Here is a 13,936-nt window from a genome sequence, read left to right on the forward strand (position 1 = left end):
GCAGTCCTAATACTGACCCCTGTAGAGCACCACTTGTCACTGGCAGCCAACCAGAGAAGGCCCCCTTTATTCTGACTCTTTGCTTCCTGCCAATTAGCCATTTTTCTATCTGTGCTAGTGTCCAGATCTCCAGAATCATTTGAGAATCCAGTGACTCTTGAAAGATCATTACTGATGCCTTCACAATCTACCTCTTTCAGAATCTTGGGGTGTAGTTTATCTGGTCCAGATGGCCTGCCAACCTTCAGACCTTTCAGTTTCACAAGCACCTTCTCCTTAGTAATACAACGACACTCACTTCTGCCTGCTGACAAGAACTTTTGGCGTACATTTCATTGATGAGAAGGCAGTGAGTGCAGATATTATAGTTAATGTTTTTGCCTGCAGTGTGCTGTTACTGATGATCAGGGAATATACAAAAGTGACTTGTCATTTTTTTCCCATATCCAAGCAAATCCACCCTTCTACTTAGTGAATCTTTCTGCACTCGTATGTAATTTTTTCAGTCAGGGTCTAGACCTTGTAATGTGGTTATGGAGTTGGCATTTAGTTTGTGTGTTTCATAATTCTGATTCGTAATTAATGCTTCTGCATATGTAATTTGAAGGTTGGCAGCAAACTTGTGTCTGCAAATACAACACTGCTTCTCAAAATTGATTTCCTTTGAGGAAAAACTGCTGGATGTGCATTTGTTGCTTAACTTGAAAGACTATCAAAAATCAAGAACTTCAATCTGCAAATTGATGTCTTGTAGTTCGAAAATAGAATAATTCACTACTATGGTCATGCCCTAATGAATTTTTCTGAAGTCAGTGATGTGAAATTACAAGTTTTGGTCTATTTTCAATGTTTATTTTCATCCATAAATTGTTTAGAGAACCTTGTGATATGAGAAGTCACAATGTTTTTTGAGAAAGCAAAATGTATATTACAAATTGTGCTCCCTCAAGTTCTTTTCTCTTTTGTTTAGATTGGCATGAATTAGTTTTTCCTCTGCAGATGTTTACGTTTACTACTTTTAAAAAGGTTTCATATAGACATTCCAATTAAAGCTAAAATATTCTGTACTTAGCATTTAGTACAATTTTTTTAACTGATGGTATTTAATCTGGAACGACACCTTTCTGACAACATTATACTTGGTGCATATGGGCAATGTGAGTTTGTGTTAAGTTTGCTTTTCTGAAAAATAAGGAATCAGAGCAATAGAAATGAAGAGAACTCGGAATTATGGCCACCTTACCCTTTGTCTGAAATTACAGTGGCAAAGATTAACTTTAGCTATGGTTTACTTTAACAGGCTTTGTTTAGCCGAATGCTGATTCCAGAACCTGGAACTCATTTGATATGGATGACACCAGGAAACATTATTAATGTAACTGCTGATCGAGATGCTGGAGAGAAGGAAGTCATGAAATACCTGTTTGCTTGTTTCCAAAGAGTGAAAGGCGAGGTATGCACGATTAAGTACAGTACTGTGCAACTGTCTTGGGCACATACAGTGCCTATAAAAAGTAGGCACTATTATTATTTTACAACATTGAATCACAGTGGGTTTAGTTTGTTTTTTTTTGACACTGATCAACACAAAAAGACTCTTTCATGTCAAAGGGAAAACAGATCTCTACAAAGTGATCTAAATTAATTATAAATAAAAAATACAAAACAATTGATTACTTAAGTATTTCCCCCCCCCTTATATGACACACCAAATAATCACAGGTGCAGCCAATTGGTTTTAGAAGTCACATAATTAGTTAAATGGAGATCACTGTGTGCAATCAAGGTGTTTCAATTGATTGTGTTGTAGCGTGGATGAAATTACCGGAGAGACAGAGACACTGGTAGATACAAAGTAGCTTCTTTATTCAACACAACAAGGTACAGTAGGCATCTTACAGACTGGAGACGCTTTCCACAGAAATGTCTCGATATTTATATGCTAAACACAAAGGCAATCGCTACTTAGAAAGTTACAGACAATGCTTCCTTTTGAAGCTACATACAAACATCACACCTTCGGATTTCATCCTTTCCTTCTGACGCCAACATGTCTGTGTTGGTATCCACAGCCTTTAGTTCAATCCACAATACGTTTATTTGGCATTTTACGTGCTAACGTAGAAGACAATTAATATTTATAATGTATAGATAAGACTGTCTTCGAAACACAGCATCAGACACCAGAAGCATCTGGTATTTACACCTTTTAGGAAGCCCATTGTGGTGGACTCAATCCACAGTCCTTTGTCAAGTGGCCACAGTCATTTAAGTGTTAACAAATCATCTACTCAAAAGGAAATCCACTCTAACAGATTGTAGTAAAAATACACCTGTATCTGGAAGATCCAACTGCTGGTAAGTCAGTATCCTGGCAAAAGCTACACCATGAAGACAAAAAAACACTCCAAGCACCTCCGCGAAAAGGTTATTGAAAAACACAAGTCAGGAGATGGATACAAGAAATTTTCCCAAGTCACTGAATATCCCTTGGAATAAAGTTAAGTCAATCATCAAGAAATGGAAAGAATATGGCACAGCTGTGAATGTGCCTAGAACAGGCTGTCCTCAAAACTGAGTGACTGTGCAAGGAGGGGACTAGTGAGGGAGACCACCAAGAGACGCATGACAACTCTGGAGGAGTTACAAGCTTCAGTGGCTGAAATGGGAGTGACTGCGCACACAACTGTTACCTGGGTGCTTCACCAGTCCCAGCTTTATGGGACAGTGGCAAAGAGAAAGTCACTGTTGTGGGTGGGGGGAACTCACATGAAATCTCAGCTAGAGTTTGCCAAAAGGCATGTGGGAAACTCTGAAGTCAGCTGGAAGAAGTTTCAATGGTCTGATTAAACCAAAATGGAGCTTTTTAGCAATCAGACAAATTCCTATGTTTGATATAAGCCAATCACCGCACATCATCAAAAACATACCATCCCTACCATGAAGCATGATGGTGGCTGCATCTTGCTGTGGGGATGCTTCACTGCAGCAGGCCCTGGAAAGCTTGTGAAGGTAGAGAGTAAAATGAATGCAGCAAAATACTGAGAAATCCTGAAGGAAAACCTGATGCAGTCTGCAAAAGAATTGTGACTTGGGAGAAGATTTGTTTTCCAGCAAGACAATGACCCCAAGAATAAAGCCAAAGCTACCCAGGAATGGCTTAAAAACACCAAAGATAATGTCCTGGAGTGGTCAAGTCAGAGTTCAAACCTCAACCCAATTGACAATTTGTGGCTGGACTCGAAAAGGGCTGTTCACTCACGATCCCCATGCAATCTGACAAAGCTTGAGCAGTTTTGTAAAGAAGAATGGGGCCAAGTTGCAGTGTCCAGATGTGCAAAGCTGATAGAGACCTATCCACACAGACTCAAAGCTGTAATTGCTGCCAAAGTTTCATCTACTAAATACTATCCTGAAGGGGGTGTGTACTTATGCAATCAATTATTTTGAGTTTTTGTCATTAATTTAGATCACTTTGTAAAGATCTGTTTTCACTTTGACACAAAAGAGTCTTTTCCTGTTGATCAGTCAAAAAAAGCTAAATTAAATCCACTGTGATCCAAAGTTGTAAAACAATAAAATATGAAAACTTCCAAGTTGCGGGGGGGGACAGGCAGGCAGGGTGAATACTTTTTATAGGCACTATATGCGAGGGTGCCTCAGACTTTTGCACATTAGTAATTTTATTTATTGCACTGTTGGCACAGAAAGTGTGTGTGATGATAAACCTGTTTCTGATACAGTGCCTTGAAAAAGCATTCAGCCCTCAACTGTTTTCACATTTTACTGTCTCATTTTCTAAATTTAAAATATATTGTAAGTAGAATTTTTTGAGCTAATCTACAAAACATTGTGTCATGTCAAATCAGAAGAAAAATTCTAAAATCTGTCAATTTATTAAAAATTAAAAATCTATATTGAGGTTGAAAAATATTTATCCCCTTTGTAATTACAATGCTAACTTTCCTCAGGTGCAATATACAGTATTACTTTACCAACTCACCCAATTTGTTGATGTAGAAAAATGGAGGATCACCTATTTTCAATGAATATATAAGATTAAATGCCCCCCCTCTCTGTCAGGTCCAACAGTGTGGTAGATTTTCAACAGACCAAACAAAAATAAAGACAAAAGAGCATTCAAGACAAGTCAGGGAAATGATAATAGAGAAGCACAAATTAGGGGAAGGGTACACGACCTTCTCAAAAGCACTGAACATGTCTTGGAGCTCAATGCAGTCTATCAGTGAAAATGTTGGGGGGGGAGAATGAAACCACAGCCACATTGCCTAGGTCTGGCCACACTTCTAAATTTAGAATGGCACTTGTAAGAGAGGCTACTGTAATGCCAACAGTCACTCTGAGTGAGCTGTAGAAATCAGTGGCTGCAACTGGAGATGAAATTCATGGCTCCACAATCTCTAAGGCCTTGCACAAAAAGGGTATTTATAGAAGAGTGGCAAGGAAGAAGCCCTCGTTAAAAAAGCATATCCTTGCCTGTAATGACCTTGCGAAGTGTCACTTGAAAGGTACTGTAAAGATGTGGAATAAGGTCTTGTGATCGGATGAGACTAAAGTGGAGCTTTTTGGCCTCGATACGAAGTGGTACATGTGGTGTAAATCTAAAATTGCGCATCAGTCAGGTAACACCGTCCTTAATGTATGGTGGAGGTGGAATCATGCTGTGGAGATGCTTTCTGCAGCAGGGACTGGAAGTCTGGTCAGAATTAGTGCAACAATGAATGCAGAGAGATTTTGGATTTAAAGACCTGCTAGCCTCTGCCAGAAAGCTTAAACTGGGGAGGAAGTTCTTCTTTCAGCAGGACGACAACCCAAAGCACACTGCCAGAGCAACCATGAAATGGCTTCAAAAGAGGAAAATTGATGTCCTTGAGTGGCCCAGTCAGAGACCTGACGTTAAACCATAAGACCATAAGACAAAGGAGCAGAAGTAGGCCATTCGGCCCATCGAGTCTGCTCCACCATTTTATCATGAGCTGATCCATTCTCCTATTTAGTCCCGCTCCCCTGCCTTCTCACCATAACCTTTGATGCCCTGGCTACTCAGATACCTATCAACCTCTGCCTTAAATACACCCAATGACTTGGCCTCCACTGCTGCCCGTGGCAACAAATTCCATAGATTCACCACCCTCTGACTAAAATAATTTCTTCGCATTTCTGTTCTGAATGGGCCCCCTTCAATCCTTAAGTCATGCCCTCTCGTACTAGACTCCCCCATCATGGGAAACAACTTTGCCACATCCACTCTGTCCATGCCTTTTAACATTCAAAATGTTTCTATGAGGTCTCCCCTCATTCTCCTAAACTCCAAGGAATACAGTCCAAGAGCGGACAAACGTTCCTCATATGTTAACCCTCTCATTCCCGGAATCATTCTAGTGAATCTCCTCTGTACCCTCTCCAACGTCAGCACATTCTTTCTTAAATAAGGAGACCAAAACTGCCCAGAGTACTCCAAGTGAGGGCTCACCAGTGCCTTATAGAGCCTCAACATCACATCCCTACTCCTATACTCTATTCCCCTAGAAATGAATGCCAACATTGCATTCACCTTCTTCACTACTGACTCAACCTGGAGGTTAACTTTAAGGGTATCCTGTACAAGGACTCCCAAGTCCCGTTGCATCTCAGTACTTAGAATTCTTTCCCCATTTAAATAATAGTCTGCCCGTTTATTTTTTCTGCCAAAGTGCATAACCATACACTTTCCAACATTGTACTTCATTTGCCACTTCTCTGCCCATTCTTCCAATCTATCCAAGTCTCTCTGCAGACTCTCCGTTTCCTCAGCACTACCGGCCCCTCCATCTATCTTCGTATCGTCAGCAAACTTAGCCACAAAGCCATCTATTCCATAATCCAAATCGTTGATGTACAATGTAAAAAGAAGCGGCCCCAACACTGATCCCTGTGGAACACCACTGGTAACCAGCAGCCAACCAGAATAGGATCCCTTCATTCCCGCTCTCTGTTTCCTGCCAATCAGCCAACGCTCTATCTACGTATGTAACTTTTCTGTAATTCCATGGGCTCTTATCTTGTTAAGTAGCCTCTTGTCAAAGACCTTCTGAAAATCCAAATATACAACATGCACTGCATCTCCCTTGTCTCGCCTACTGGTAATTTCCTCAAAACCGATCAAGCATCTTTGGCAAAACCTCAAGATTGCTGTCCACTGCCTCTCTCCAACTAACCTGGGCAATTTTGCAAGGAGGAATAGGCAAATCTTGTTCCATCAAGTTGTGCAAAGCTCATAGAGACTTCCCCAAAAAGACTACTGACTGTAATAGCTGCGAGTGGTGGTTTAACTAAGTGTTGAGCAAAGGGACATGGATACTTGCTGCTGACATTTCAGTTTTAGAATTTTTAGTTTTCCATTCTTTACAATTTTCCCTGTTTTGTTGGGCTCTACTGTGGGGGGTGGGGGGGGGGAAAGGAGCATGTGATTCACAAATAAAAATTCTCATGACGCATGAGTGATGATAAACCCTGAATCTGATGTGGGTCTCTGTAGTGGACTGAGAGTGGGAAGAGGGTAATGGAGAGGGGAGGGAGTGGGAAGCACAGGAGAGACATTCTGTAATAATCAGAACCAATTGATCAATAAACCAATTGTTTGGAATCAAATGACTTTGCCTGGTGTCTCAAGGTGGGTGTGCCTGCACCTGCCCCACCCCCCCCCAGCACCCTTTGACTCTTCTGCCACCTGCCTGTACCTCTCCCGCAGTGTTCACCCTTGCTATTTCCAACATCCTTTGCTCCCATCAGATTTTACAAATTCACTCTCTGCTCCACATTGACAAATACCGTACTATGTGCCTGAATTTTTGGGCATAGTAAACCTCTTCTGTCATTCTGTTGACTTTTCTTTACGTGTGGTGAGAAAATGAGTAGTGGTAATTTCCATTCAGTGGTCAATTGAAGAGGGTGTAAAGACAGTAAGGTAGAAGGGCTAAAGTGCGTGTACTTCGATGCAAGAAGCATCAGGAACAAATGTGATGAACTGAGAGCTTGGATACATACATGGAATTATGATGTCGTGGCCATTACAGAGACTTGGCTGGCACCAGGGCAGGAATAGATTCTCAATATTCTTGGATTTCAGTGCTTTAAAAGGGATGGCAGGGAGGGGAGGTCGGGTGGCATTATTGGTCAGGGATACTATTACAGCTACAGAAAAGGTGTGAAATGTAGCAGGATCCTCTTTTGAGTCAGTATGGGTAGAAGTCAGGAACAGGAAGGGAGCAGTTACTCTATTGGGAGTATTCTATAGGCCCCCTGGTAGCAGCAGAGATGCCAAGGAGCAGATTGGGAGGCAGTTTTTGGAAAAGTGCAAAAATAACAGGGCTGTTATCATGGGTGACTTTAACTTCCCTAATATTGATTGGCACCTGATTAGTTCCAATGGCTTAGATGGGGCAGAGTTTGTTAAGTGTGTCCAGGACGGATTCCTGTCACAATATGTTGACAGGCCAACTAGGGGAATGCCATACTAGACCTAGTATTAGGTAACAAACCGGGTCAGGTCACAGATCTCTCAGTGGGTGAGCATCTGGGGGACAGTGACCATCACTCCCTGGCCTTTAACATTATCATGGAAAAGGATAGAATCAGCGAGGACAGGAAAATTTTTAATTGGGGAAGGGCAAATTATGAGGGTATAAGGCTAGAACTTGCGGGTGTGAATTGGGATGATGTTTTTGCAGGAAAATGTACTATGGACATGTGGTCAATGTTTAGGGATCTCTTGCTGGATGTTAGGGATAAATTTGTCCCGGTGAGGAAGATAAAGAATGGTAGGGTGAAGGAACCATGGGTGACAAGTGAGGTGGAAAATCTAGTCAGGTGGCAGAAGGCAACATACATGAGGTTTAGGAAGCAAGGATCAGATGGGTCTATTGAGGAATATAGGGTAGCAAGAAAGGAGCTTAAGAAGAGGGCATGAGAAGGCCTTGACGAGTAGGGTAAAGGAAAACCCCAAGGCATTCTTTAGTTACGTGAAGAACAATGATGACAGGAGTGAAGGTAGGACAAATTAGAGATAAAGGTGGGAAGATGTGCCTGGAGGCTGTGGAAGTGAGCGAGGTCCTCAATGAATACTTCTGTTCGGTATTCACCAACGAGAGGGAACTTGATGAAGGTCAGGACAATATGAGTGAGGTTGATGTTCTGGAGCATGTTGATATTAAGGGAGAAGAGGTGTTGGAGTTGTTAAAATACATTGGGACAGATAAGTTCCTGGGGCCTGACAGAATATTCCCCAGGCTGCTCCACGAGGCGAGGGAAGAGATTGCTGAGCCTCTGGCTAGGATCTTCATGTCCTCGTTGTCCACGAGAATGGTACCAGAGGATTGGAGGGAGACGAATGTTGTCCCCTTGTTCAAAAAAGGTAGTAGGGATAGTCCGGGTAATTATAGACCAGTGAGCCTTGCGTCTGTGGTGGGAAAGCTGTTGGAAAAGATTCTTAGGGATGGGATCTATGGGCATTTAGAGAATTGTGGTCTGATCAGGGACAGTCAGTATGGCTTGTGAAGGGCAGATCGTGTCTAACAAGCCTGATAGAGTTCTTTGAGGAGGTGACCAGTCATACAGATGAGGGTGGTGCAGTGGATGTGATCTACATGGATTTTAGTAAGGCATTTGATAAGGTTCCACACTGTAGGCTTATTCAGAAAGTTAGTAGGTATGGGATCCAGGGAAGTTTGGCCAGGTGGATTCAGAATTGGCTTGCCTGCAGAAGACAGAGGGTGGTGGTGGAGGGAGTACATTCAGATTGGAGGATTGTGACTAGTGGTGTCCCACAAGGATCGGTTCTGGGACCTCAACTTTTCGTGATTTTTATAAACGATCGGGGGGGGTTAGAAGGGTGGGTTGGCAAGTTTGCAGACGACACAAAAGTTGGTGGTGTTGTGGATAGTGTAGAGGATTGTCGAGGATTGCAGAGAGACATTGATAGGATGCAGAAGTGAGCTGAGAAGTGGCAGATGGAGTTCAACCCGGAGAAGTGTGAGGTGGTACACTTTGGAAGGACAGACTCCAAGGCAGAGTACAAAGTAAATGGCAGGATACTTAGTAGTGTGGAGGAGCAGAGGGATCTAGGGGTACATGTCCACAGATCCCTGAAAGTTGCCTCACAGGTAGATAGGGTAGTTAAGAAAGCTTATGAGATGTTAACTTCCATAAGTCGAGGGATAGAGTTTAAGAGTCGCGGGGTAATGATGCAGCTCTATAAAACTCTGGTCAGGCCACACTTGGAGTACTGTGCCCAGTTCTGGTCGCCTCACTATAGGAAGGATGTGGAAGCATTGGAAAGGGTACAGAGGAGATTTACCCGGATGCTGCCTGGTTTAGAGAGTATGCATTATGATCAAAGATTAAGGGAGCTAGGGCTTTACTCTTTGGAGAGGAGGAGGATGAGAGGAGACATGATAGAGGTGTACAAGATATTAAGAGGAGGAGGTAGAGTGGACAGCCAGGGCCTCTTCCCCAGGGCACCAGTGCTCAGTACAAGAGGACATGGCTTTAAGGTAAGGGGTGGGAAGTTCAAGGGGGATATTAGAGGAAGGTTTTTTACTCAGAGTGTGGTTGGTGCATGGAATGCACTGCCTGAGTCAGTGGCGGAGGCAGATACACTCGTGAAATTTAAGAGACTGCTAGACAGGTATATGGAGGAGTTTAAGTTGGGGGTTTATATGGGAGGTAGGGTTTAAGGGTCGGCACAACATTGTGGGTCGAAGGTCCTGTACTGTGCTGTACTATTCTGTGGTCATCATAGTTACCCTCAACTGCACTGAATTTCTCACTTTACACAATTTCAGTACTTGAAGAAAGCTTTTGCCTAAAGGAGGTGTGGTTCAGATGGACATGTTTAAAAAGGCAAAGCAATTTATAACTACTTTCAGTCTTTGAGTTAAAATCAGTGTGGAAATTAGTCTATTTGGAAAGTTTTACATAATTGTATGTTTTTTCTGTCCTGCAATTTGAAAAATAATATTTTCTCAATAGATTACAAAGGTCCCAGAAAACCTATTGACATATGCTGTTCGTTGTAAGGCCTTGACTGTGTCTAATGCACACACTGCCCTTCTCACACCTGAGATCTATGTCAATCAGAATATCTCCGAACAAGTCGTTGATTTGCTTCTAGAAGGAGTAAGTGGACCACGTAAGTAAATATTCCAGTCGTGTTATTTGTGTGAGGTGTGTTGAAGCATTTTACATTGTTCTGTAGTTTGGAACTTGGTGGATATGGAAGGATATATTTTTGGAATTTTGAATATGAAAGTGCAATTGTACACCACCTGCCGAAAGCTCAGACTCCAACTCCTTTATGACCAGTGCAGTATCTTTAAAGTGATTAGCATTCTAGTCAGAATTAGTGGTTGAATTATGTACTCTGTTGTTCTATTTGTCATTGCCCAAGAAATTTAATCACAATTGATATGAAAAACAAAATTGTTCAGTAGGTGAGAATAGCGGTGATGTCAGCTGGGGTGCTGGAGTGCTGTGCACCTTCAGTGTTTCTGCAAAATTGGAACCTGAGTAGATGACAAAGGAGCTGAATGGGTCTCAGTAGAAGGGATAAAAGGGCTACTATAGTCCTGGTTAAATTAATTGGCTTTATCTGAGCTGCACATAGGGAGCTTGCTACTGAAATCGTCCCTAGAATAGTTAGGATAAATCTTCCTTTGGGAATGGTACTCAAACCCATGCACTTTCTGTGTATCCATCTCCACTGCCATGGTGATTTTAAAATTGTGGATGTAGGAAATATGAAATTGCTGAAAAGACTCGGTAGGTCAGGCAACTTCTGTAAAGAGAACTGCCACATTGCCAGGTCATGTGTAAAATACAATGGGTTTCCAATCCTGTTTCTAACATGCCAGTCATTGAACAAACTATTTCAGGTATAGTTTGTTTGAGAGCAGTGGTTCCCATTGAAATTGTGTGCTTACTCGTTGTAGTGTGTACAAGTAATTATTTTGAATTTACAGTTGACTACCGATTTCTAATGCACTAGTTTTGGAAAATCAATACAAATTTTATTCATCGCGTTGTTGCATGGATTGCAGCACTTGATAAGTTTCAGCTTTCTAGTAGGACCTTCACAGACAAAGAAACAAATAGTGGGCCTGGAGGGGTGAGGGAGTCAAGTGGTGCTGAATGTTCTGAAATCCAGATTTCCGGACTTGGTTTGAAATCTAGCAATGTTTCTGTTCGCGGATGGAATTGTTGTGGGCGCTCTGGATGTAGCCTCATTGAGACCTGACGTTAATTGGATGACCACTTTTTTAAGCACCTTTGCTCCATCTGTAGCAGGCAAGATTTCCCAGTGGCTGATCATTTTAATTCCACTTCCCATTCCCATTCTGACATGTTAGTACACGGCCTTCTCTACTGCCACAATAAGGCCACTCTCAGATTGGAGGAGCAACACCTCCTATTCCAGCTGGGTAGCCTCCATCCTAACAGCATTAACATAAATTTCTCTAACATCTGGCAATATCTTCCCTCCCCCCTACCGTTCTCCATTTATGCATTCCCCATTGTGGCTCCCCTCTTATCCGTTCTCTTCTCACCTGTGTATCATCTCCCTCTAGTGCCCTTCCTTCCCTTTCTCCCATGGTTCACTGTCCTCTCTTATCAGATTCCTCCTCCAGCCTTTTACCTTTTCCACCTATCACCTCTCAGCTTTTCACTTCATTCCTCCTTCCCCATTCACCAACCTATCCCCCTCACCTGGCTTCACCTATCATCTGCCAGCTTATACTCTTTCCCTCCCCTCTTCTTATTCTGGCCTGTTTCCCCCTTTGGGTCTCACCCCAAAAAGCCGGCTGTTTATTCCTCTCCATAGATACTGCCTTACCTGCTGAGTTCCTCCAGCATGTTGTGTGTTTTCCGCTGGATTTCCAGTATCTGCAGGATCTCTTGTTGTATAGGAACTGCTTTAACTTGCAAATAAAGGCTTGAAATAAAATAATTCTTAAACGAACCAAAGTTGGAGGCACCCAGCTGATAAAGTAATAAGGCTGGACTGACACCATCACTTAAAGCCTAACAAGTGTACAGGGAAGTGGGATGAAATGTGACTTTGTGTATCATTATACCCTTGTTTCTTCTGATAGCAAAGTCTCAGTGGGTGAGATGGATATAGATGTGGAGTGTCATTTAATCCATCATGGTCACCCATCCAAAAATCAGTTAAGTTTCTACTCCCTACTCATAAGAATTTTAAGTTTTTAAAATCTGTTTTGCAATGAACATTCTTAGCGGTAAGCTATTTTATCATAAATTCTAAATTCTTTGGTGTAATCTCTGTTACCTATACAGAGTTTGAAGATGTTGCTGAGTTCATGGATGAAGTCATAGTTATGTTAAAGGCAGATGAAGAGGTCAGGACATTCAATGAAGTCATATTTCCAGTGTTGGACATATTATTGCACCGTATTAAAGAATTGGATCTTTGCCATGTAATGCTGTACAGCTATCTGGATATTCTTCTTTATTTCACTCGACAGTTTGATCTAGCACAAGTAAGATATCTCTAAAATTCTGTCCTACTTTGCATATATGGTGGCTGGGGTTTTTATTTTCGTTTGGCTTTGTTTCTGTTGACTTGATGTAGAATAAGTGATTGAGTATTATAATCTGTTAGATGCATTCCCTAAAATGCCGTTCAACTCAGCGGTCCAGACATTTGTAATGTGTATTGATTGCTATTGATTTATTATTATCACATGTGCCAAGATACAATGGAATGCTTGTCTTACATTCTGTTTATACAGATCAAATCATTACACAGTGCATTGAGCTAGAATAAGATAAAATAATAACAATGCAGAATAAAGTGTAAAAGCTACCGAAAAAGTTCAGTGCAGGTAAACAATAAAGAGCCAATTTTAGATTAGTAGATGAATTCTCCGGGTCTTTCGGTTTCCTCCCACAGTCCAAAGATATACTGGGTAAGTTAATTGGTCATTGTAAATTGTCTCATAATTGGGTTAGGGTTCATGTTAATCTGGTTTATTGGGGGTTGCTGGAGCAGCATGGCTTGAAGAGCCTACTCCATGCTGTATGGCTAAACAAAGAATATTTTGTGATTAAAACAAATTTCTTGTTCTCTTCTACCATTGTATATGTGTTACTTGCATTGTGGGACAACCTTGTCCACTGGTTCAACTAAAATGTTTGATTAATGCTGTTTGAAGATGGGTGTTATATCTGTCCTGGTTTCACTGAATCTTTAAATACAGGCAATGGATTGATTGATCTTGTATTTCACCTTGATAATTTTTTTTTACATAGAATTAAATTTAGAATATAACTTGCTCCTAGTATACTGTAGCAATTGATGAGTGCACTATCCCAGACTAGTAATGAAAAATTCAAACTATCATGGTGATTCCAGACATCTTAATGTACAGAATGGGAAGTTGTTCGCAAGGTGTACTGTTTTGATTATTTGTTTGAACAGAAAAACGAACTCAGCATAAATTACTTCTGTTGTGCTGCAGCGACAAAGATTGCTATATTAACTTTGGAAGTAACCCTGAGGAATGTTAAACATTAACACCTCATTTCTTCACACTTAAACCGAGAATAGCTTACCTGATGAAAGCTACTTTAGAAATGTAACTGTCAGCTTTATTTTCTTGTTCCTCCTGTTCTTGTTCAGCTGTTAAATTGGTGACTTGAACTAGTTCCATGGCTTTCAGTTTTCCACAGCTACTTTCTTACAAATGCTTGTATTTTGGGTATTAAACTATGGTGGAACTCAGCGCAGCTAGTCTCACAAACCCTCACTCAATTTTGCATAGCTTTGTATTCATATCCTGGCTCTGCCTTTCTCAAGACATTAAATTACCAATCATTCCCTTGATGCAAAATGCTAATCTTTGTACCAATCACAAAC

The 13,936-nt window shown here is 41.4% G+C and overlaps 1 protein-coding gene across 6 annotated transcripts in view; it reads left to right on the plus strand.

Annotated features, from left to right (window-relative positions):
* ube4a (ubiquitination factor E4A (UFD2 homolog, yeast)) overlaps nucleotides 1-13,936 on the plus strand; it is an 83,528-nt gene that overhangs the window by 21,581 nt on the left and 48,011 nt on the right. For all 6 annotated transcript variants that reach the window (XM_063038576.1, XM_063038571.1, XM_063038575.1 and 3 more), the window contains 3 exons: nucleotides 1,301-1,453; nucleotides 10,030-10,189; nucleotides 12,355-12,557. In XM_063038576.1, the coding sequence (XP_062894646.1) occupies nucleotides 1,301-1,453; nucleotides 10,030-10,189; nucleotides 12,355-12,557 (516 nt within the window). The remainder of the gene's footprint in view (nucleotides 1-1,300; nucleotides 1,454-10,029; nucleotides 10,190-12,354; nucleotides 12,558-13,936) is intronic.

The sequence above is a fragment of the Mobula hypostoma genome, chromosome X2, assembly GCF_963921235.1.
Source record: "Mobula hypostoma chromosome X2, sMobHyp1.1, whole genome shotgun sequence".
NCBI lineage: Eukaryota > Metazoa > Chordata > Chondrichthyes > Myliobatiformes > Myliobatidae > Mobula > Mobula hypostoma.